The sequence below is a fragment of the Harmonia axyridis genome, chromosome 2, assembly GCF_914767665.1.
Source record: "Harmonia axyridis chromosome 2, icHarAxyr1.1, whole genome shotgun sequence".
Lineage (NCBI taxonomy): Eukaryota > Metazoa > Arthropoda > Insecta > Coleoptera > Coccinellidae > Harmonia > Harmonia axyridis.
This window is the reverse complement of record NC_059502.1, coordinates 34,412,426-34,440,057: the sequence shown is the minus strand read 5'-3', so window position 1 is coordinate 34,440,057 and position 27,632 is coordinate 34,412,426. Positions and strand designations below refer to the sequence as shown.

The 27,632-nt window shown below is 31.7% G+C and overlaps 1 protein-coding gene across 9 annotated transcripts in view; it reads left to right on the top strand.

Moving 5' to 3' along the window:
• LOC123673514 (serine/threonine-protein phosphatase 2B catalytic subunit 3-like) overlaps positions 1-25,505 on the top strand; it is a 220,792-nt gene extending 195,287 nt beyond the window's left edge. The window contains exons 9-14 of one of the 9 annotated variants that reach the window (XM_045608040.1): positions 237-444; positions 8,380-8,412; positions 16,242-16,317; positions 17,711-17,808; positions 17,884-18,085; positions 20,508-25,505. In XM_045608040.1, the coding sequence (XP_045463996.1) occupies positions 237-444; positions 8,380-8,412; positions 16,242-16,317; positions 17,711-17,808; positions 17,884-18,047 (579 nt within the window). In that variant the 3' untranslated portion in view covers positions 18,048-18,085; positions 20,508-25,505. The other 8 variants (XM_045608038.1, XM_045608039.1, XM_045608043.1 and 5 more) reach the window with 8 other exon arrangements.
• The last annotated feature ends 2,127 nt before the right edge of the window (positions 25,506-27,632 follow it).

Sequence of the window (27,632 nt, the reverse complement as noted above, 5' to 3'; positions counted from 1 at the left end):
TATTTCCAAATATCAACATTCAATCCTAACTAAAGCCCAATAACCTACTGAGCTCCGTAACTTGAAGGTCTTGAAGGCAATATAAGTCAAAGACAAGAAATGCCATTCCAAGTTAAATTTGACTGAATAAATTATGGATTTTGAAATAAAAATCGAATTTGACCTTAATCATTTCTCTTTTTTCCATTTATAAAAAGGGGGTAACGCAGAAAAAAAATAAAAAATTTTTTTTTCAGGCTGCTGTACTGAAATATGAAAATAATGTTATGAATATAAGACAATTCAACTGTTCCCCACATCCTTACTGGTTACCGAATTTCATGGATGTGTTCACGTGGTCACTGCCCTTCGTCGGTGAAAAAGTTACAGAGATGCTAGTGAATGTGCTCAACATCTGTACTGATGAAGAACTCGTCTCTGATACTGACGAGGCGCAAGAAGATGGTATGTATGAATTTGATTCATCTCTCACAATATTCGTAAATCACAAAAAAATGATTGATACTGAATGATATAGATGTCATTCGAATTGAATGTTGAAATTCATTACAGAGAATATTTCTTACGAAATTATGATAATCGCGATCTAAATTCAATATTGGAAGAGGTGGGCATACAAAAATTATATAAAAAACCTTTTTTTATGTTGTTCAGCTTATAGCTGTTTTTGGATTAACTCTGGAGTCGATTCTTGAATTGGGTCAAAACCCTACATATTTATGTAGGGCTTTGGTACTATATCAATTGAAAACTTATAAGAAAACATAGTATCAGTTTCATCATACAAGGCTGTTTCCGCTGAAAGCTTCTTGTTTCTTGGCCACAAAAGGAATCGCCTTATGCTGAAATTATGATTCATCATTCAATATGTGACTGATAATAAACAGCATTTACATGAACATTAACAGCCACAAAAATACCTGAATGGTAAGGGCGTGTAGTCAGAAACATGCCAAATTTTCCCATTCAATGTTAATCTATGAAATGGGAAATTCTCACTGAATGTTCGCCAGGATTTTCGGCAAATATGGACCATATAAAGCCCATTTGGCCAAAATAAGCCGATTTGAAACAACTGATCCTAGTTCAAATGTAATACTGGGGGAGTATACAGCACCAAAAATTGTATTATTATTATTTGATTCATTAAGCAAATTGATGAATATATAGCTATTTTGTTGAATATTCTGTATTCCTACTCCCCTAAGCCTATTGGCAATGCTCAGTTTCTGTGAGTTGAGAGGACCGGTTACATTGTTTACTATATTACTATATCTCATCCATCGGAGTGGTTGAAATTTTGGAAAAATAAAATATCGTCATGTTTTCACAGTTCTTACATTATCAGCAAATTCCACGAAATTTCGGGGTTAACGATATTTAAATCAATAAATTATTCGGTTCAATGGTTCATGAGTTCAACTGGACCAACTCAGCTGATTTTTACCTACACCATCAACCAATATGTCTCTGTAATTATAAGGTTTCAATTGATGTACACCCGAACAACTACTATGGAAATCTGGAAAAAATGCTAAATTCATTGAAAATTAATTTTATCTTATTGCAGTTTTTCTTGCTACTGAAATTCGACATCACGCAAGAAAAATTTGCTTATCTTCTTATCGATCCATGATGAATATGAAACAAGAATTGACATCTGTTTGTCTCCGATTTTATTCATTCCATCATGACATTTGTATAAACATAATTCACATAAGTTACATTAATGGAATCGCTTCTATTATTCACATAATTCTTCAAAATTTAATCGAATTCACAATTATATTATGGTGAAAATATTTAAACATCAAAATTGATAAGGTTCGCATAAGGCCGCACCTACAATAGGTCCGCATTTCTCCCGATCCGATCCGGCGTTGTCCGATGGTCGGACGACGTCGGAAGAAAAACAAACACCTTTATCTTAATGTTAGTGCCTACAATTGAAACGAAGCTTCCGAATTCTCGATTCCCGACGACTCACGACACTATCCGATTTGACGGCCGATCAATCATATTTGGTTCCAGTCCGACATTTCTAATCCGACCCGTAGTTAGTAAAGTACTAGTACGCGCCGTAGATCTACCTTGTAGGTAGATCAATGTAGCCCATAGATCAATAGGTAGGTAGATCAATGTTGCTCATAGATCTACCTTGTAGGTAGATCAATGTTGCCCACAGATCCGCTTTGCCCGTAGATACACCTTGTAGGTAGACCTACCAAGCCCATAGATCCTCATTGTCCATAGATCTGCATTGGCCACAGATCTAGATGTACACCCTATATAAAATTCATTCAAATACTGCATATCTCCTGTATTATCGATATCGGACTAATATACAGCGAGATACTAAGGTTTCAGTAATTTCATGAATACGCGTTAGCAACGCACAGTCTGTATGTAATTTGAGGAATAATTTTGATCAAGTCGACATGAAACATCCTGTATATGAAGTTATTGTTGAAACACAAAAAAGGAACCAAAAACACCAATGGACATGCCCGACTGGTTAATCGAATACCTTCAAGATGGCAGAAAAAGCAAATGCTATGAAACCAATTTTCGAACTCCATACGGAATGAATTCTTCAGGAATGTCTAATTGGGACATTCTAAATTGTACACACTGTATTAACTTCATTCATACTTATTTTCGCGAATTATGTAAAAGAAAGAAGACTAACCTAAAGCTGTTATCCAAATTTCTAGATTTCAGTTTGCCTATTTTTTCAAAAATATCAAATTGGTATCCGAATTTTATACACCCTGTATAATTTTAAATCAATTATTATATATTTTCTCACAAATTATGCAAAAGAAGAATAACCTTAAGCTGATAATCCGATGTTTCAAAAGGTTACAATTTTGCATAAATGTCTGATTGCCACTCAAAAATAATACACCCTGTATGAAATCGTCAACCACTCAGTGTATACCTCCAAGAATTATGCAAAAAAAATAACCTGGATCTAAGATCTCAACTATCAGATTTCAACAGGTTTCAGTTATTCAGAGTCGTCCAATTGGAACTCGGAAATTGTGCACTCTGTATAAAAAATATTCATCGCACGTATATCTTCGCAAATTATGCAAAAGAAAACTAACCTGAAGCTCTAATTCCAATTTTCAGTTTTATAAGGTCTCGATTTTCCAGAAATGTATAATTGACGCTTGAAAATTGTACCCCCTGTATGAAATGGGAATGTGGGAATCCCTATTATTTTAAAATCATCATTGACTTCATTTGATCCATTTCACTATTCCAAAGTATTCACTGCCAAATAATATAAAAATTAATAAGTGGCGAAAAAATTAGAAAAAAATTTCGACCGGCAGCGAGATTTGAACTTGCAGCCCATAGAGGCTTCATTTCATTCGACCGCATCCTTGACCTCCCGACCACAATTGCTTTGCGTAATTTGGTGCATTTGTGCTACTTATAGGGAAACTGTCAAAATCACAGGTTTCAGAGGTTCTATAAATATGAATAATGATATGATTTTCGTCTAAAAGACAATTAGATATGAAGGAAATCGAATATTTATATCTGTACCTACCGATTTATCAGTCCAAAATGAAAAATTCACGTCTCTCCTTAACAACTTACATGAAACGGAATGCTATAAGATTTGACCAATTTCCATGAAAATCTCAACAAAACGCAAAGATGCCATCAGAAAAGGAAGTTTTCTACCATTTCAGTCCTTTCTCTGCTTGAATATCTCGTTGAAAACACTTCAAATAACCAAAATAACTCCTATAGAAGCTTCACCAAACCAATGCATTCGACTGCCACAAAATGATTCTGTTTGAAAATATCAACAAATATACCTCGAAAAACGTATCTGAATCGAATCTGAATCATCTTTTCTTGCATATTTCCTCTGAATTCATCCAAATTTCAATGTTTCTAGTCAAATATCATCTGACGTTTCTCATTTTCATTCACATCGTTTCTATTCTGAATGCCATCGATGGATGTTATCGGGGAACACAGATTTAAGAGAAACGTCAAAATGTTACCAAAATTGTACATTTTTGCGTGAATTTTTCGAGAAAACAAAGACGAAAATCGAAAAAAGGGCTCCGTTACTTTTCCAGTTCATCTTTCGTGCTTCAGATTGAGCCAAAACATCTCGTCCCGACGATATCCTACGCCCCATCTCGTTTCTAGAAGTTTTCACTTTTCGACGAAAATCGATTTTTCCGTACAGTTTGAAAATAATTATAAAATAATCGGGGTACTTTTGCCGAAAAACCCCGGTACCGTAACAAATGTCCGTCTTTCCTCTTTCGAAACGTATTATTGCGTCCCTTCGTACTTCCCTGCGAACGGTCGAAAAAAGTGTAAACTTTTCTTCCCTTTTAAAAAAACGCGTTTCTTTCCCCTTTCCCCCCCATAGTACTGATTCCACGATTAGTATAATATAGAACTAAAGTTAAAACTTGCTGTTAAATATTAATCAAATTTTTAAAAAATGACGGGAAAAATTGATAAGGAGTTGTTAATACAGCTTGTGAGAGATGAACCTCGTCTATGGGACCAGAGGGTGAAAGCTTACCACTTACTACGTTTCTTTAGTAGGGCGTTGTTTTCCAGAAAAAAACAGCACAAAAAATCATCATCAGAATCACTCATTTTGTTATCACGTGTTTACTGCAATAGCTTCTACAAACTGCAGTAGAACGGTAGGCAGTATACAGTTAAACGGATTACGTCGGGACCAGTGTAGGCAATCATGTCTGACTTCATCGGATACCGATGGACGGATAACTTCGGATCGGATCGGATCGGGAGAAATGCGGATCTAATGTAGGTCCAGCCTGAGGATATATTTTTTCCTGAAAAGAGACATATGATTTTATCGTTCATGAATAGAATTTTATCGAATTTACAATAAAGTGACGAAAATTGAATTGGCATCTGATATCTTTCAAATTAAAAAGAAAACATTTTTCATTCAGTCATATCATCAATCAAGGGGACTCATAGTTTCGAACTATATTCCCACAAGTTTCCATCAAAAATACAAATATTTGTACTCGTGTATCAAAACCCACCGTAGTACAGCATTAAATTATTTCCGATGAAAATTTCAGGAGAATAAAATTATTGATCAGTTTACTTGATAATTTTTTTTTATTACACAACGTTTGTAGCTGATGTTATGTTACATTCCTTACTAGATCATTCGATTTTAATTTCCCATTTGTGGTTTCGTTGGGTGGTTGATTAATCAATCATATATAAATTCTGGAAATAATAGAACCGATTCCATTACAATTCACTATCACTTGGGAAGAAGTTGCTCCTCTATTTTTCAATTATATGTTTAATCTGCCGAAGGTTTTTCTGTCGGGGAGAATGAAAATAGTTATTATCGGGTATGATAGATGGAGCAATTAACCCTCTTAGTGTTACATCCTCAACTTAATCCGAATACTAAGTACTCGAAAAGTTGTATACGACACGCTTCTCTCTAAAAATGAGCTTTATTTGAGATTTAATTTCCAAAAAATTTAATGATTATTTGTCCTCAATGCTACTTGGATTCTACAGATGGTAAGGTTCAGTTTTTTACTTCAGAAATGTTATTACGATTTGCTTTGAATTTCTGTAGTTAATTCATCAGAACTAGATTGCCTGATCTTAGTTATGATACATGTTTAGTTTCATAAATTTTTTTTCATTTTCCCCCACAAAACCATTTTTGTGTTGATTGTTGAAACCTGAATTAGGTATACTTCCACATCACTGGCTGGTTAATTCTGATACCTGTTATGATATTCAATTCGATTCATTAGTTTTATATTCCAATAGGAGTAGAGAAATTACTAGTATCGTTATCGGTGTTTCCTTACAGAGTTTATGCTTTTCTTCCACATGCCAAATTGAGATTGTTCATAAGAGCTTTAATATTTGTGGGTAGGTATATTTAATTAATATATCGATTAGTTGGATCAACCTACATAATGAGAAGTATAGTGCAACTAATGATAAAATTACTAAATACTTTCATCAATGGAGTAAAAATTAATCTCCATCAAACCTGAAATTCTTTGACAAAGGAATGGCTTAAAAATAACAATTCACCTCATTCAAACGAATGTTAGTTTTGATAATTTTCAAAATACATATATTTTTTAGAATTGGGGAGATCTGTTTGGTAGATGATGTCAATTTAGGTTAATAAAGATGAACAACCATTCATAGTTAGGATCTGCAATTTTTATATTCCTTTCACTAAAAAAAAACTTAATCTTTCACAATAACTTGGATGGTTGAAAACAGACTTTCGAATTTGAATGTTGAAATAATCAGTGTGCTTCAATTATCGATTTATTTGTAATTTGTAAACAAAAAAAAAAGAACAAAAATTGCATGTAGCTTCAGAAAATTTGAGTGAATTGCTTTGATTTCAGATCGTTCTTTTTATTTACATTTCAATTCGAGGTGGAAAGTACCATTAGTGGAATTAAGTATCGAAAATTCAGGAAGAACAGAAAAAAGTATTCAAGCCAGATCTTTAAACCCTTTTTTTTTAGCATATTGCACAGGAGAACGATAGTATCTACATATACATGCATATATGTAATTTTTACACTAAAAAATAAGAATGTAGGTAAGGTTGTATCTAATTCAATCTGATCATGACTTGATCCAAGTATAGAAAAATAAATGAAAACGTATGTTCAAATAACATACTGGTATAATAATAATAAAGTTTTATTGATCCATCATTCACAAATTAAATTGTATTGGCCATGTCAAAGGCATAATAATATTACAAATTCACAAATTGAAACAAATAGAATATATTGTTGAAATTTTTGAATTATGTACTCGAATGTGAAGATTCAAAAAAATTAGTTCAATTATTTGCCTTTATCGGTTTCGAAGAATTCTGTTGAAAAAAGAGTAGAACGATAAACAATAAAAAAGATTGAATCGAAAAACCTTTCATGAACATCTATTTCAAAAATTAATTTTTATTTCAACATAAACCATTCACAACAATTTATAAGCCCAAAACTGATTAAAAAATTGCCTTTGAACTCTTAGTCAACCTTAATATGATATCTACAAATGAAAATCTCATTTTTCAGTGAGTGTAAGAAATGAGTGTAGTTTCATTCAATCAAATTAGATCGGAAAATGTGATTCCCTGGAAATTTTTCCGAATTTTAGAGGAACCTCAATGAAAGTGAGGGTTGAGTTGAACAGAAGATGTACTTAGGTGCATCACTGGACTCCGCCTATTCTCACATTTTCGAGGTTATTTTTTTTCTTTGTAAAATTATTTGTATTGATCTTGTATTGTGGGAATAAAGTCAATTATTATTATTATTATTATTAAATAAGGCAAAAATAAGGCGTGACTGGAGGAATATTACAATTGATTTCTATTTTGAAATTTCATTTATAGGTTTATCTTAGAATTGGACCAGAATGATTTGATCAAACTCCTTTTTGTCTTTGGTTTCGTTTTCATTCATCAATGAAATATCCCAAATCATGATTAGTTTTTTAAATTTAAAATCTGCACCATTTCGCTAAGGCATTCGGACCAAAAATTCGAAAATTTGAAAGAACATGTCAACATTCAATTACAAATGAAGATAGCATGACCAAACTATTCAGGAACCCTTGTGAGTTACGCATTTTAATGGAATATGAATAATTCAATGAATTATCAAGATTCGTAATAAAATGTGAGAAGCTTTGTTTTTTCTATGGGTTTCATATTATCTATGATGAATTTTCAAAAATAATCCTTGTTTTTTCATCTAGGCATTTTAGACGTAGGAATGTTCACCCACATAGAATTCCTTATTGTTGAGTTACGTAAAACTGATTTAACCCTTCATTGAATAGACTCATTAATATTCTGTGAATTTTTTTTTATTAGATTGTGTGTAAAATTGTGTCTGTAAAATGTGCATGTATTCACCGATTTCTCAAAAAAAAAAAACCAGCCAATGATGTTGGAGTAAATTTCTAAATCGACAAATTCGTTCACAAATGTCAATGTGATTAGGAACAGATCAGTTAACTTAATGATTTCGGTGTATTTGAATAGTGAGACCAAGTAGCATCTCGTATATGGATCAACGACTTGTTCAAGAAAAATATATTTATTTTATCTCAGAGCACTGCATTTAGTCAGCGGCACTATGAACTTGGATTGAAAATTTAGTTTATGATGATTCGGATTTTGCTGAATATAAAATTACTTATATTTGCCATGATATTTTCACTCACCAAAGTGTTCGTCCTGTGCACATCGTATTGCTTTATATTTTTCTTCTATTCTGACACTTCTATTTTTCACCATTTTCTCTATTATTCTCCTTGGAATCGCGACGAAAACAGCGATACAGCCAAAACTAGTTATTAAACAACCTGGTAAGTTTTCACCGTACATGCAGCTTGAGAAAGAAGAGTTACAATAACAATATATTGCATTTAATATTTAATAATTCCATCTTGGATTATGCTGAAAAATCATTTTGAGAATTGTGCCGTCGTTTTGAAGAACAATACTTTTTCACGAATACTTGAGCTTAGTTTTTCCATTTTTGTTTTCGCACCTAACGGTTTTACACTAACAAATGAGTTCTTTTGAATTATTTTGATAACTTCCGATATTATTAACACGTTGATTGACTCAAAACTTCGATTATTCATAAAGCACATGATGTTTTTGAAATACATCCATCACCAACATTATGAAAATTCATCAAAAGTAGGTCCTAGATTTGTTTTTGAATTCTTTATAAAGGTTCAAGCGCTAGAACTTCTTTATTCAGAATTTCCGCAATTTAGAAATTATTGGTAGGTTCTCGAGCAAGAGAATACTCTATTCTATGGTTATTCATTGTTTTTTCATTCAATGGTATCTCAGAGTAATAAACATAGATAGAGGGAGCATATGTCACTTTCATTGAGCAAATTTGTCCCCAACATGAACTATGAACTTTGAAATGAAGCGCGCGGAAATTCGCGAGTTTCTCCATAAAGAACGCACTTCTTATGTCCTATATTGAATCAACGTTTCATAATAATTCAAAATAAATTGAAATGAATACCTAAATATATCAGAAATCCAGAAAACAAACTTCAAGCGCTCTAAACGACGTGAAACAACCGAAGACACTAGGAGAGCAAAAGTTGCCAAACCTTGGATTTCAGCAGGAAGATACAGAAAATAATGCTTATTATAAATTCGACATTCAGGAAAAATATCGGATTCCAAATTTTCAAGTTTGCATATCACTCAAATAAATATATTTCATTTAATATAATATTCATTCATAATGATATAGTAAAATTGTGGATTTGAAAATATGTCACAAACCGACAACGTAATCTTACTATGTTGGGGATATGCAAAAATTGCGTATACTTCCTCTATTTTTGTTTATTACACTATGAATGGCATAAATACAAGCAGGAAAACACAAGTCAATTCAAATTTGAGAGAATATGTCAGTATAATATATTCCATTAAATCTTCTTCATTATTGAATTTCGCATTTCCATTTCATTCAGTGAACTTTTGATTACTTATCAAGCTGTATTGTATTCACCATAAAACGAAAATTGATGTCAGTTATTCACTATTGGCGAACTCACAAATAAATGACCAAATCAATTTAATATAACGAGAGTTGTTTATTGCATATTAGTACACTTGTTTAATTTGTCGAATGTTATATTCATGTGGACAGAATCCTTTGAGGAAGAGTATAGAAACATATGATTCTCTAAAACATTTTTGTCGAATAATTAATGACAAATTATTCCAACTCGACTCTTGTCATAATTAATTAAGTTCAATTGAAGTGGCGAAATTTAGGCATGTGGACAACTGAACTGTGAAATTGGTCCATTTGATAAGCGTGTAGGAATTCTAATTTTCATTATTGGTGAATGACCATGATCCGTTATGTGTTCAAGTATTATTCCAAAATGCGGCATAAAACATTCAAAAACATTCATATGTGAAAACTATCAAACCATATTTTATTACGAAACATTGAATCCCACTCACGTTTCACTTTTTCTATTCGTTTCATTTCAGATTGAGTTGATTTGATTTGGTATTTTGACGTTTTCATTACAGATAGAATAGTTTGTTTGTGTTGAGTACATATTTTTCGTTTCACATTCAGTTGAATATTTTCAGTTAGTACTGATATTAGGGTGCTATAGTGTAGCATGTTACTGTTATCGTCTTGTTTTGTGATACAGCATTGTGATGCATCTAGCGACTCGATTTTTTCTTTTCTTTATTTTTTCCCCGACATGTAGGGCTACCCTTCCTCTGTTATCATTTTTTCTCAACGATACTGTGAATTTAAAATTACCTTTGCCTGTTTCCTTCTCAAAACTCGATTTTGAATGACACTTAAAGGACACTTCGGTTGGTTCTTCATACATTTCGTGATGATTTCCTTGAAATTTCGAACTACTCATTTACTATATCGAGAAAATCTAAGTGTTGCTGACCGAATCGCACGTTCATTTCAAGTAGATAGAATGACCAAAATTCAGAATTTGATGATAATTCATATTGATAAATCGAGGAAGAATAAATGAAAAAAATATGTTTTTGAAAATATTGATTGTTACAGTTTTGCGATTCAATCGATATTTGATAATTGCACTTATGAATTGCATAGTTTCCATTCATCGCTCTTAATATGCAACTTCAGTTGACTGTAATAACAAATATTATTTAGTTAAAATATTCAATATTCTATTGAACAAAGCAACTCGATTGATCAATAATTGAATGGTTTATTTCTTGATTTTCATACACGGTAGAGCAATATACCACCACCGGATGTTCCAAAAATAATGGCTTTCAATTTGAATTTCAAATTAGGTATTGTCCATGTATTTGTGCTGAAAATGTTATTTCATTGAATTACATATTTCGAATTATTCATATGGGATATTTGGATTTTTGCTGATTTATAGGATTTGTTGAATTGATTTATTTTATTCGATATATTTTGTGTTGGAAATTCATTAAGATTGACGTCAGAGATATCGCATTGTAAAATTAATGTGTGAATAGTTCATTGAAAATTGAACAAATAATACAAAAGTCTATTGATAACCATAATACTTAATGGTCAGATTTCGTCCGCAATAATTATTTCTACAAGTTTTCATTTGAAACTTTTCATTTGTTTTTATTTTGTGAAAGCTTGAAATATTCATAATTTGAAGTAGAAACTTTTTCCGAAATAGAGCTATCAGCAAAACATTTGATTTGAAATATTATATTATTAACAATGATTGAAGTCGAAAGGACGAAATAATAGCTTTTAATTTCAATGAAAAATTGCTAAGTGAATTTTATTTTCATATTAATGTTCTTCACTGATAAGAAAATATTAAGAATTCTCTTGAATAAGTAAGTCTTCTTGAAACCAGGTTATATAATATTTCACACAAAAAAGAGTTGGGGGATTTCCTTCATTAATCATTAAAACCCTTATGATATGCGTTACTCTTTTTCATTATTGAAATGTTTATCAAGTATATTCCACCTGGAAAAAATATTATTTTACCAAAATGAATTGTACATTATTTTTGGAAAATCTCTGAATCATTCATATGCTTTGATAAAATAAAATTCAGGTTAGTCATTTTGTTATTTAGATCTAGATCCAACTGAATCTGTTCCATTTTATTCAGACCATACCATAACAGAATATGGAATGTCGTTGAGCTGAATAAAATATATACTGAAACTATAAAAATGCTTAATATGAATGATTGCAGCATTGCCTTTACGCCTTTCGGTTGTTTTGTCCATCGAGGTGTTTTTCCGAAACTACCTCTCCTTAACTGATACTATACTGCGAAAGGGTAGAACACATGATTCATTGTTGAAAGCTTTTGTTATATATTCGAAAGTATTTCATAGTTTTCATCGATCCATTTTTATGCTTTGAGCTCATTGCTGCTGAGATTTATAGAAAATCTTTAGCTTAATCAGTTTTCTTTATGATTGTTGTAATCTTGTCAGATTGTGTATTCTGACAAGATTGTCATCAAATAATGAAAAGACTCAATCACTGCGTGGGCTAACGTTTGTGAGGAAACAGTGAAATCAGGCATAATCTTTGGAGAGTTATACCATTAAGCTCGTCTGAGAAAATCTATTCCGGAAAATTACATGGATAATGCTTTGAACTGAATTTTCCGACGGTGCTGCCATCTTTTACGACTTTATGTGAAGGTATAATAAACCCGAATAGGCTCTCAAACTTCTTGCAAATTGGTGACATCAAACTTCGTGAACAGAGAGAACCAGCACAATTTGAAGGATTAATTCGTTTTCATGTGTTCCTCTAATTTGCAACCATTGGATTTATATTACAAACTCATGAAATGTCTCTCGAATAACAGTACGTGATTGTATGCATTTAATGATGTACGAATTCGAAATATTGTTATTGATTTTATATTCATAATACCGAAGGATTAAGCGTCGAAAACTACCCTCTGCAAATGACCTAATAATTTGGGAAATTAGATTTGAAGAATTATTTTGAAGATTGATGACACTGATTGTTATGAAGTTTCTCTGAATATAATCGGAAAGAGTGCGTTCGAAAAAACAAGCAAAGTTGTCGGTGAAATATGGGAGACAATGAGCTCTGCTTTTTGGTCTACACTCAAAAGTTACCACGCAAAAACACTACATATTTTCAAAATAGCTGCCACCGTCCCAGATACTTATTCCAACCAAGACTGAATCAACTATTACAGAATTTTATTCAGCAAATTAAAGCAGAATCCAGTGTCTGAGTTGAATTCCCAAAAATAATTAAAATATATACATTTAAATCATTGTACGCCTCATTCCAATAAAAAACTCAATGGGATCGAACAGGCGAATAGAACGGAAAGTGGAGAATCTTCTGCTCAAATTAGAGTTTTTTGTATAATGATAGTACCGACATAGGCAAGTTAAAAATGATCATGAATACTCAAATTATTGATTTTATATTTGCTGCTCAAATGAACTGAGTTTCACTGTTTCTTCAATAAACGTTTTGCCCACTAAATCTTATAGCAATTTGTGAGAAACATTTATGTTTTTCATCGTTTTGATGCCATGATTTCTATATGCACCGTTTGTTTTGTTTTTTTCTATACTTCTACGCTCTCTACATTGCCGTCGATTTTACTCTACCATTGAATTGTGGACTGCTTCGTCATTCCTGCATTTGGTAAGTTGAAACTTGGTAACTTTGTAGAAGAATATGTGTAATAAATGTTAGTACGTTAATGTTCGAGTAGATTAGTAGGTATGTGTTTTTATGGTGTTAATATATGATTGGGGTATGTAGAGATTTATCTCATTCTTAAGTCTAAGAACTAATTTTTGTTAAGAAAAAAACACGCTACTTATTCATTGGGTTTTTATTGTTTCCCTCATATCAACTTTCATTATCCCTATTAAAATTTAATGAATTTTTTTTTAACAAAGTGTAATTTGCTTCGAATTCTATTTGGAATTCTCAAAAATTTCGAATTAAATTCCTTGGAATCTATTGCATAGAACATTCCTCGAAGAAATTCGAAATTACCTCAATTTCGAACCAAGTGACATTTTAATGACATAATTGGTTTGAGTAAGTTGAAATAAACTGAGATACAGGTGATACCAATAATAATCCATTGAATAAAGTTTGCTGTGTTTATTATTAGATTTTTTTAATTTACACACTCCAGGATATACAGTATACACAATGAAGATTTCGAGGAAGATTGATGTTTTCTTCCTTCAAATGATTTCAATTCGTCAGTTGCTACAATAATGAATCAAACTGAAATAGTAGGACCTATTTGTTCGAATAGAAAGGAATTTGTATCAAACTTTTTTAGGCCTTTAATCTGAAATTCTATGCAATCGGAATGCAACTTTGGAGCGGTGATATGACGAAATGTAAAAATAAAGGGTTAAAAGAGTCTAAGATGAGCATCAAACCCAAAGCTTTCGGCTTTTTTATTGAGAAATATTTTTCGTTCAGCTTGTGTATACTCTATTAAAAGTAAAAATCTGGATGGAAATTCCAGCTGAAATCAACAGAGTGTGACGAGACAGCTCACTTTTTATATTCTTTATTGCTAACTTTATGGATGTAAATGAATTTACATTGATATTGAGCGAGTACCTATCTTATTTGAAAATGATGAGTTTATTTATTCTCATTAAATTTTTCACCAAATTCCATGCCTGTAGCCTGTGGAGACAAACATGAATATCTGATATTATTGGCTTTGATCAATGAAAATGATGTTTTGGGAATTAAATCATACAAGAAGAAAACAACACTTCTTTGAGGAAATCTTATTCATTGGAGATTATTAGAAATGAATAAAAAGGCACAATGAAGTATCAAAATAGGTCAATTACAGCATACAATATTCCCTACCTTATATTAGTGCAAAAATTAACAACTTCAGAAAAAAGGTGGACAATGTATCTTTTTTATGATAATATTGGATTGGATGTCAATAGCAATATTTTGAAATTAATCTTGGAATGAACAATTGGAATATTCAATCCTTAACACTGGTCCAAAAATCTTTTTTCATGAGCAATAATTATGTATCATATAATGAAAAATGAAACTTTAGAAAAGAAATAATTTCTTCAACTTCATTAGGCAACATAAATAATCAGCCAATCTTCAAAGGGAATTTCATCAACATATTTCATCTGAAAAAAAAAACAAGACACCCACTTTGATTAAATATTGGATTTCTTCGAAATCGATGAATTATGTTTGTTACCATAAAATGATTCAACTATAGTCAGTGGCGTCGCTAGGGGGAGGCCAGGAAAGCCCGACCACCCCCCCTAAATGTTTGCTGCTCCCATGAAATATTGCATGAACTAAAAATACAACATTAATTTGACATCAACTAGATTTACCTGGAAATCATGGCCCCTCTTGAAAAATCCTGGCTCCTCCTTGGTCCCTCTATTCTTGAAAACTGATGTCGCCACTGACTATAGTCATTCTGTTGTAGGGAATCAAATTGAAGAAATCATTTCGACACTCTTAATACCTATCAATTTCATTATTTTCGTCATGGATTGTCTGTATACGTTATAGGCAGAGCTATACGAAAGATTTTTCTTTAAACTTTTGGATGCAGTTGTAATTATTCAGAAATCTGAATATTTTTTATGAACAAAAACTATTAGAAGTGAGACTTTTTTGTATCGATATTATATTGACAGCATAGTCAATAATTTTATGACCTTCAATAGTCGAAATTCATGGACGTATAATTTTTTGTGTCTACATTTGTCACATTCATTTAAAATGATAAAATTTGACGGAAACTTATCATTACATTAGCAAACGACTGATTGTTGGTTTAGTCAATTCAAAAAAGTTTATCAAGCTAAATGTTTGTAATTCATATCCACTTACATATACGAGTGAAAAACTGGCAATGAAACACAACCGAATGTCACTGAAGATGAATATAAATTTTTATGTAAGAACATGAAAGATGTTATTGGTTTGTGACAACAATAGTAATTAAATATTTATAGGTAATAAAGGCCTTGAAATAACTACACTCTAATCCAACGAATCTTTACATACTACATTCAAAGACGTTCCGACAACAATATTGTTATCTTCAGAAAAAAAGTTGGTAATTAACTTTTTTTGTTATTTCATTGAAGGTATGAAGGATTACATAGATAAGAATGTAGTTACTTCAACTTCAGTGGAGTCAGTCAACTCTACTATGGACTTGAAAAAAATTCATACAAGCATATGATTTATTTGATTATTATCATTCATATTGATAATATCAATTTTGTTTTTGAGTCTTTTCTGCGAAAAGATTTTTTTTTTGATGTGGATAATAATATGTTTCGTTGAAAGGAATAAAATATATGTGAACTAGGTGGTATGAAATAACTTTAAATGCTTCGCTTCATGATCTTCTTGCTTTTTATCTGCATTGCATGGATTCACAATTCATCACTACCTCTTAACATATCCCAGTATTAGACTGATTATTTTGTGGTAACAACTAACAATATTGCAATACAAATACTCGAAAACATTCAACACCCACTGTACAATACAATTGAAAATATATTATTTTTGGGTCGAATTCTCTAATGAATAATTATTATCTAACTTAAATTATTCATATATTTCTAGGAACCGCAGCTAATTTGAGGAAAGAAGTTATACGTAACAAGATCAGAGCAATTGGAAAAATGGCTAGAGTATTCTCAGTGCTCAGGTGAGGTTTTCTTCTACATCATTTTTATTGAATTTTATAAAAGAATTTCTACAAAAATAGTTTAACCTTTATATATCTATTCTTTAGTCGAGAAGGCAGAGATCAATGCAGGGTATTCAAGTCTTTTAGTTTTTTCTGCAAAGAAAGTCCGATATGGAAATCTTGTCACATTTCGATAATCTGTATCTATCGGCAGCTTGTAGCTGCTTCATACCCAAATATTAGTACAGTAATATTTAGTTCAACAAAATTAATCTGAACAGATGAAGGAGATATTTCAAACAAAAAAGTGTGTGAACTCAGGACCTTATTTATGATCATTGTTTGTTTGACCATTTACACTTAAATTCCATTATTGAATATTTAAGTCTCTGAGTTTTTCTTGGAAAAGGTTTATATATCTATTCGACTTACCTCTCTAATATCTGCACAACACAAAGTTGAGTATTGAATATACAATTGAAATTGCATGAAATATTACAAATAGTTTTTGAGAAATTGAAAATCGAAAACGTCGTCAAATCAATTTGGGTTACTGAAATGTTGTTAAGACGTCTGAAACACTAGTGTGCTCACTTATTCTTGAAAAACCTAAAAATTGAAGTGGCGAGTTTTGAAGGGACCAGCCTTCTTAGATTTTAATGGTTTGGCCACTTTTCATTTGATTTCTACATTATTACAAATTACAACAATTTAATTTCGAGGTTAAATCAAAAGTCGATCAACTATAACCGAACGAATAAATATTTTGAAATGATGCCGTTGATTGGTCAATTCTTTGTATAAAGCCACCTTGAGGAAAAAAAAGACCCATGCCGAGCCGAGTCGCCAGAATTATCTCAAACAACATTCAATCAGTGTACACACCAGCAGGGCTGTATCTAGGGCGTGGCAAAGGTGGCAGTTGCCACGGGCGCCCAAAAATATATAAAAAAAATATTTTAGCATCAGGCGAAATAATTCGAAAGATGACAACTCGGTTTTTATGTATTCGTCTCGCAACGAGTGATACCGAGGAATCTGGAAACATTTAAAATATTGCTAGTCTTCCCTAGAATTTACAATCGCCGTACAAAAGTTGACGACTGTGTTAACTGACAGGATTATCAAATCAAAGTAGTTTACCTGAAGTTTACCATACTTTCAGCAACGAAAATAACACCTGACCATAGATTTGACAGAGCTGGTCAGTTGAGTTTCACGTTGATTGGCATTTCAGAAACCGGTCCTTGCATTTGTCACTTGGTCGTCTTTACTTCAGAGAAGCTACCTGTAGCACCCTGTTAAATATATATAGGTTATCAACTCTAAAGCAGTTTATTTCATTTTCGAAAGATGACATATCAATAAACTCTGCCAATGCCTTATTCTCAAAAACGGTATTAATTTTCAGAGAAGAGAGCGAATCTGTCCTACAACTCAAAGGGCTGACACCTACTGGTGCTTTACCACTTGGGGCACTATCAGGCGGAAAAACCAGTTTGAAGAACGGTAAGTAACTTACAACAAACGCATAACACCTGAATAGTATTCCTTTATAACAATCTTAAATATTTTATCTTTCAGCCTTGCAAGGATTCTCTCCCAATCATAAGATAACGAGTTTTGCCGAAGCTAAAGGTTTGGATGCAATCAACGAGCGCATGCCTCCAAGGAAGGACGCAGTACCTTCGCCTGCAGAGGAAACTGCGCATGATCACAATCACACCCAGTCCAACGCGCATTCGTGAGCTAAACTCAAACGATATATCATATAAGCCATCCGAGGGTAAGATTTTCATTCATTCATTTCTTCCTAAATATAACCAAGTGATATATAAATATAGGTACTGATATGATTTAAATCAATAATTTTGAAAAATTTGAGTCGGGTTCTAGTCTAAAAATAAAAAAAATTCAAAATTTTGAGTTATATATTTTTTCAGAATCTTGTTCCAACTTTGAATTTTTTTTTCCAAGTTTCTACTTGTTGTTCCCCGTTTCTATCATCTCTTTGTTCATGCATATTCTCATTATTTATTTCAATTTTTTGTTAAATATTTTTCATTTATTCTTCTGTTTTCTTGTTTTGTTCTTCTGGTTTCTCGATGTTTTCTTTTATTCTATTGATTTGTTTTTTTGGTCTCTTAGAGAATTCTTCAAACTTAGTCATTTATATTAGCAACATCTCATTTGTATTGATTTTTATAACTTCATACTTCTCTAGATTCCCATTTCTATTAATAATCACACTTTTTTCTTTATTATTCTTACCCCTCAGCTCCATGGGATGAGTGTGAGCATCCATTTTTATAATTCTTTTTTTTTCTTCCGAAAACCAGCAAATATCGAATTTTTCCTTTAAAATTTTAATTCTAAATAATTTATATGCAGTATGAATATCAATGAAAATTGGAAAGAAAAATTTATAATTTTATGACTAGTTAGCCCCACGTTGGGCGCCAATTGTTATGAATTCTGACAATAACTTTGATTTGAGACGAGTTCTAGTCGCAATCGAAAAATTGGAAAAATTCATATTCAACAATTAGAATTATATATTTTTTTGTTTCAAGAAGGATTTATTCTAAATTTAATTTATCTTCATTTTACGATTGCGACTATAACCCGGACCAAATTCTTCAAAATTATTGATTGAAATCATTTCAATTGGCGCCCAACGTGGGGCTCAATGGTCATAAAATTATAAATTCCTCCTTTCAATTTTTGTTGATAATCATACTTTATATAAATGATATCGTATTTTTGAAGAAAATAGAAGGTTTGTTCTAGAAATAATGAACAGAAATTTAAAGAGCAATTTGATATTAGTTGATTCTCTAATAAAAAAAGAATTATAAAAATGGATGTTCATACTGATACTAAGAATGGAAAAATTTTTCAAAATTATTTATTGAAAGCATATCAGTATACAGGGCGAGTTCTTGACTTGTACATATATTTCAACCGAAGATTCCTGAGGTTAAAGGAAACACTTTTTTCTTTTACCATTTTTTTCCGTTTCGGCTCGGTTGAAAAGAAACAGGCTGTTGGATATACATAAAAATGTAATTTTTAGTTATATCTCGCAAATGCAATAGAACCGAAAAAAATGATTACTAGAAAATAGTTTTTTTATTGATGTAATAAATATTTTCCGAACATTAAATTATATCAAATTCCGATCAATTCCAGAATGCCCGCTATAATAATCATATCTCATTCAAATTAATTTGAAGATCAATTGATAAGAGTTGGTTTTCCTCCACGACTTCTTGCCAACTGGTTGAGGTGTATTGAAAAGTTCAAAGGCGGACACATAGATGGCGCTGTTAGTATCAAATCCATATGAATGAATATTTTGATATGTGAAAGCTCTATTCGAAGTGGTTTTCATGATCGATCGAAAACGACAACGAGTTGGTGATTCTGAGCATAGTTCAGAGCTGTTCTATCGTTATAAACTTGAATTTCTGCAACGATATGGAAATATCGTTTCATCATTTCACACGAAGACGCAACAGTCCGCAGGCAAGGTTATGTCATCAGTATTTTGAGATTCGACAGCGACTATTATAAAGCGTAATTTGAACGTTTGAGGGACGAAATTTCGGAGAAAGGTACCCATTTGAAGAAAAAAAAAGGCTGTTTCATCTAGACAAATCAGTGAGAACGATGGCAAAGTTGCATGATTTGCGCTTCGAATTACATCGTATGCTCCAGATCTAGCCCCTAGCGACTTTTCGTTTTCTCAGAATGCTCGCTGGAATTAAATTTAGCGCCGTTTGAGATGCAATCGCCTCAACTGAGGCCTATTTTGATGCTAAAGACACATCGTAATATGAAATTACTTCGAAAAATTGTATGACCACTGTAATCGTTGTAGTGGCCTTGAAAGAAACTGAATTGAACAAATTTTATCATAGAATCTTTTTTTCTTTGTTCACCTACGAAATCTTCAGCCCAACTCATATTAACAAATTTTGCTCCGAACCGTTCAAGCAAAAATAATGTTCATTGCTGAACACGACAGAAAGCTGATGAGGGCTTTCTTCAATCTTCTGTTGAAGCATCAATATTACACTTCAAAATACCAAATAATGTATAATGCATAAGATAATTATCGTTCAGACATGCAGCTCGAGTCTTCTACTCCCACATATTTTAGGTTCATACTTTTAATAAGCACCTTAAGTTATTTATGTTAGCAGGTACACTCATCAAGAAACATCCCTCATCTTGATGTGGCGATCACTATTTCCACGTGTAAAATATGAACCAGTCGATACCGGCAGAGTTCATGGGGCATGGACGATACGCTCATCTACAAGTAGCTGGTCTGCTTCGTCCCGTCACTCTCTCAATCTCTCTATTACTCCATTCACAAAGACCGCTCGCTGTTTCACACTGCTTCAGTCGTTGAATAAGGCACCTATAATCTAGTCAACATCCACCACATTCCACTTTTCGAAGAATAAGAATCATGATTATGTGGGTTTCCACCTTGTACCCCTCTATCTTCAGAGCAAGTGTACCCGCAGCTAAAGTTTATCGCATTGATCAATTTTATGTTACTGCTGTTGTAGGAGGCAGAATTTCAGATTGAAGCAGTGTGGAACTGCGAGCAAACTGGCTGGCCAGTCTTTGGTCGCAGCACGTGCTGGGTGATATAAAGACGTGCCATAATCTTAATCTTTCTTTCATTCATGTATACTTAGTTTACTGTGTGTGTTGTTTAGGGTTAATATTGCTACAGAATATGTCGAATATCTTTACACCGAAAATTTTTCGGATAATATCTGGAATCTCTCTATTTTTTAAATCCCTTCGATTTTATAAACGTTATATTCGGCAGAGTTCGTTCTTTTGCAATATTTCATATTATTTCATTTCGCACGCTATATTTATCATTTCTAATAAACTTTCCCCGATTAATGAATAAACAATTTCAACTAACATTTCATTTTCGAATAAATGCAACCGATTTCAAATACATATAACATACTTGTATTCACAGGATCCTATCGAAATTAGAAAAAATGTTCGCTCATAATTCCAATAGAGTATAAAAATCATATCACAAATATGTCTGATAGATAAAACTCAACACATCTGTCAGGTCCCTTTTGAAAGTAAACATTCATTCTGTATTGAAATTAATCAGTGTCTGCTATACTATCATTGTGTCACTATAATTTATTTTGTGGGCCCAGTCGTCAGACTTTTCATCACCCAGTTCTGATGAATGATGATCTCACAAGGTACTTCATGAATTTTTCAGCCTTATATAACACTTTTATATTTATTTTTCATGCTCATTGTGAAGACATTTTTCAACTTAGCCAGATAGTAACCTTTACAAAAATTAAATATTGCAAATGAACGTATTTATGCTCACGTTACTCTTTGCTACGAGCTGTACTTATTTTGAATTGTACAAATTGTGTTAATACTGTATGATAAAATATTCTGATCACTTTTCAGAAAATGATATCAGAGGTGAGAATAATTCTGGAAATTCTAGATATTTTGTAAGCCGAAACTTCATATATTAATGTGTCGATGAACAATTTAGTTGGAAATGGAGAAATGTAAGGTCTTTTACTTGGAAAAGATATCAAGTGTTAATTCTGTTGGGACCCACTGTATATTTATAATTGATATGTGTGTATATATGAACTGTTTCCTACTTGAACTTGTTCGATGATATTTACCTGTTATTATTGAAGTAGATTTTTTTCTATATCTTTTTCTGAAAAGCAGAATGGATGTGTGAACTTATTTTGTATGGACGTGTGGTGAATTATAGTTAATATATAAATATATAAATACTTTCAACCTATTACAACTCTGTAAATTTACTCTATAATATATGATATACATATTATAATTATGGAATAGTTAATTGATAGATAAAATCTCAAACTATCCATTACTTAGAGAATATTGAAACGTTTCAAATGGCGTCCCTCAAATTTTATACAGATATAAATTTTTGCTTGATGTTTGCAATCTTTTCGCTTGATTTATCAAATACTAACTTCGAAATTAAATTCGAAATTTTTTGGGTGTTACACTGCTCCAGCTGGTATACAGTTGCCACTTATACACTAAGTCTAAAAACTGTGGCCGATTCTCTTATTCTGCCTTTTCAATTCTTTGATTATAAGGGTATTGTCCAATCTCAAAAAATCTTCAGAAGAGGTACAGATCGATGTTGAAGTTAAAGAAATCGCTTTTTCCTGTGCCTTTGGACTGAATGAATGCTAACAGAATAGTTCATTTATTCCTATTCTATGGTTTTCCCAACAAAGAATCATTATACAATTGAATTAAAATTTATTGAATCTTCGTCCTTCCTCCTATTCTAATCTAATGAATATACCATATAGGATATTAATATAGGGTTCATCTGCGAAAAAACATAAAAATGAATATCTTGCAATAAATAGCTTATTTCGAATATTTGTTTGCATTATTTAACTGATTAATTTCTAATACACTTCCACTGTTTATGTTACAAACCACATCACAAATTGGTTCTATTCAATTAATATTTTTTTAACAATTAAATTTGTACATGATGATGAACTTATGTATATAATTGTATATTTTTAGTTGATTTAGTGGAATTAAGTTATTTTCTTTTTACTCCAGTTATCAGTTATGTATATACAGAGATTTATTTTGAATCATTATACACTTTTAGGTTTGTATTGAATACCACAATCAAAACTTCTCATTAAAAAGTTAAACCCTTCAATATGAATAATGTTTCATTTTCCACTGAAGCTCATTTCCGTTGGGTCAGCCATGTAAATTCTCATTCCTGGAAATTTGAATTTGTTAATTTCATGTAGGTCGCAAAAAATTATGTAAATCATTACCCACATGAAATAATTTTTTTTTAAAGGCTTAGAATAATTTGACTGAAGCATTAGAACACACATGGTACTACTTGTTCAATGAAACTGCCACTGTTTTATCCCATTATAAGTATTACTTGAAAATATAGTCGATTTTTTCAGTGCAATATTATTTCTTTGGAGAATGTTTACATGCTTCTCAGGCAACTGCATACTTCTTGCTATCATGAATAAAAGTAATTCGAATTCATCATTTAGATTCAGCTCATAAATTGAAATGTTTCAAATTTTACCCTTCTATGCATAATGATGAAACAAATTGAAGAATTTCTGGTATATTCACTTGTATGTATTTATTGTGACTTATAGCAAATAAATTGCATTATGCCATATGTGAGAAAATCTAAAGGATTGTAATCGAAAATGAGAAGTTCTTCCCAATGTTTTCACAGGAGTAGAAAATGGGTAGTCACAATTGAAGGAGCACAGCCGGGAAATATTCTATATTAGGTATTACTATATTTTCAAGTTTTTTAAATAATCTCATCGACTGTGAATACCAACATAATGGTGCAAATGAGCAATAATTAACAATTTAATTTTATGGTGATATAGATGAAACAAAGTGATTATTGTACTTCATTTTACAGTGCTTGTAACCAACCAATGTTTAACAAAGAAATTGTTGAGAAGAACATCAAATGTTATGATAAGAATGTCAGTCGTCCTGCAAATAATATTTTACTTGATTAGGACTTTTTTCTCAAAAAACAATTATAATACCTATATCCATCCAAAATTCAATGCTAATATTTTTCAGGGGGAAAATTTATGCTAGTGTATATGTTGTGATACTGAACTAAAAAATTCATCAATCTTTGAATATAGGTATCAAATATAATAATTTCAATACAATGATGACTTCATTCGAAATTCGACCCAATAATTGCTACAGCGAGTCAGCATAATTGAAGTACAAAAACTCGAAATTTTTCCACATCGTTACTCATACCGTCAATTCTGTATATGATTCTGACTAATTTTCATATAAACAAAAATGAAAAATCATTCATTTTACAATTTGCTTGAAAAATAAATATTTTCCAGATGGACCTGCATAACAATTTTTATTTTTTGATGATTATAACTTTTCTACAAATGCTTAGATCCATGAAATTTATATTTCTTGAATCAATTGCTGAAGATTTGTCTTGAGATCTGACTTTTGTGATAGCTATAATTATTGCTTTATGTATTCACCTTTGATACTATATGCGGTGATATCCTGTATTGTTCGATATCAAATTTTGAAATCTTTTTTCAACCAAACTTTAAAAAATGTATAAATATTGAACTATCTATATTGCCTTCATACTTCCTATCTTATTACGATATTAAGTATAATAATGCACTGAAGTATTGGGATGTTAGACTTTTAATACTTTAGTACTATCACCCATGTCGCTATAAGTGGCAGTTTTAAATATAATTATGATACGTTAGATCTCACCCATGATTGAGGTATGTCATATATTCATGAGTAGTTAGTGTTTTCGCTATTTTCCATTGACGAAAGTTATCACTTATTTCCTTTATCCAATCATTGATTAATGAATACGTTTATGCAAGTCGAGTTTTAAATATACAAATCAAATTATCAATATATTTTGAGAGAAAATCGTTCTAAACTTTGTTATAAGATCAGAGAACATTTCTCTTACTGTTTCGAAACAGTATCACTTTTGCAACAAAAACACTATTAAATAAATGTGTGTCATTCGATATTGTTAAAGCTTTGACATAATGACCATCGTCAGTTCTATGGGTGCTCCAAACATATCCAAATAAAATACAAAAATAAATGAATGAGTGAAGAGTAGGAAAATAGCTCATATGACAAGTTTGGACATCGAAAAATGATTCAAGAAGAAAATGAAGAAAACAGCAATAAGATTCAAATGTTAACTTAAATATAGCGAATCAAATTTCGATTTGACAAAATTTATTTCGATCATGGGAACGATCAAACGTGTCTATAGAATTAGATGAATGTTTTTGAATATTGAATACTTATATTATACACATATAATGCGTTGATATATATTCATATCAAGTGAAATACGCAGTTTTCAATGAACAAATTTCAGAAGTTATGAATGTAAAAGATTTGGCAGTTGTTTATATCTGTGATGATATTAATTTCTCGACAAATGTTTTGCGTTGTTTTTTTACTATCTTTATACTGTCAAAAATAGGGGAATACCTCTCTCATCACTTTGAAGTTGCTGAATTACATTGTATTGAATATTTGAATTGTGTTCTGAATATACAGCATTGAGGATAGTTTTGTATTTTTCATTTCATGAATACGTCTGTTGGTATTTAGGAGAAGAATAGTTCATTTGCGTATCGTCATATTCAATTATCTCATGATAATATATTATTGAAACGCTATATAAATATGCATCTAGTTTAATAGTTTATCAGTGACGGCTCGGCAGGGTAGGCAACCGACCCAAAAAAAAAATCGAAAGGTAAAGCCAGTCTACACTGGCTGCCACCGAGGCATCCAACCTCAAGAGGTTGTAAAAAATCGGAACCTTTTAATATTTATGATTTTATTATCGCTTTCAAGATGAGTACATTTCTTGCACTACGAGCACGTCTATGTCCGAGTTTTATTATTCTCCTTTATCTATCCGCTTGTAACTTGAATTGGCATAGATATTCCAAATGAAAAAAAAACAAGTTTTCATCTTGTGATATGCTAATTTTGATTGCAAATCTAAAGGGTGATATTTTTTCTGGAACGCTTCTTTTCTCCAGAACTATTTTTCTGTGAATCACTTGTAATTAAGAAAAAGGTAATGAGAAACTCTGATCTATACTTTTTGGTTTGTTGTAGTTATGTCTTATCTGCTATTGATTTCGAGAAAAAAATCAAAAAATCTTTTAGTAATCCTCAGGAAAATCCAAATTATTATAAACATTCAGTTAGTAAGCAGTGATGATGAACTAATCATTACACTTAATTACCCATTCTATAACAAAGATTGATGAAGATTCGATAAGCTGATATCTAAAAAGTAGGACTATACACGAAACATCATGTATCTCAAAAACAAAGCTTTTGCGAGCTCATGTTTATGAGACTTTTATTCTTAAACTTATCCTAGGAATCTCTCATTTTCCTTCGTAACTCCAATTTAGATAATCCCAGCATAAGGTAAGAACAATCGAATTGGTAATAAAAGAAATATTTTGAGTAATTTGGTTCGAACTTATCAAACCTCATTTTCTCACATTACAGATATGAGTACACGTTGTCGCAAACGCAAAATTTTTCGATTAGGATTTCAAATATAAATTTCAATCGTCAAAAATAGTGATTGACTAAGAACACTACCTTCAAATGGGACATTTCATGGAAGAAAGATCTCTCCATAAAAAGAAACAAATTTTGGACATATGCCAGACAAAGCCTGAAGAAAGTAAATATCCAATCCATACAATTGGATTATTATTTTCAATAATAATCCTTTGGTATCGAATGAAGAATCCGAAAGTCGTAACAAAAATATGTCGGAAACTATAAATGTTATCATCTAATTTGCAGGAAATTAGCTAAAATATCAGTTGTTCTACTGAAGAGGTTTTCCAAAAAGAGCTTTCATTTTGATATCAAAGAAAACGTGTATATTTTAAGAGAAATTAATGAATGTTTATTTCAATGTAAAAAGGAAGATATGCCAATAACGATGGAAAACGATATCAGCCAAATAAAAATTTACAACTACTATTCCATTCTGTAATTTTCCTTTGGAATATTCTATTAGTTCCCCATAGGCTTCATTTTTGATATTCCTGTTTGCGTATCCTTAACTTTTTATTTTCCATCGACAGGTTTTCGGCCTAAATATTTCGATGAAACCTAACAAAAATTCTTGTATTTTGCACAAGAATTTATTTATTTATTCATTACAAACGGCAGATCCAATTTTCCAAGATATACAACATTATATGATTATTAAGGTGTAATACGAAAAAAAATGTTTGAACCTAGAGAAAAAAATGAAAAGAACAGTTGACAAGTTCGAATAGCCTCAAAATATCTTTTGATACTGAAAATAGATATCTGTATGGATCAATTTCAGATGCATTTGCCCCCTTTATCGCCCTCTCAATAGGATTGTTCATGGCATAGTTAGTGGGGTTATATTCGACATAAAAGAGATCTCTAAATTTGGTATGCTACGAAGCTCCGGCGGTACCTAATAAATTGCCAGCTGTCTGTGACCATCTGAAATCCGACCCAGATACTCAATAAAACAACCTCTTGAGTGGCAGGTTTCGATGGCACCCTGGGATGGCAGTCAGTGTAGACTGGCGGCTTCCAAATGCTCGAGAAAATGCCTCGTGAGTGGCGGACATAAGAGTGTTAGTCTTGTGCTTTTATATCCTATATGGAGA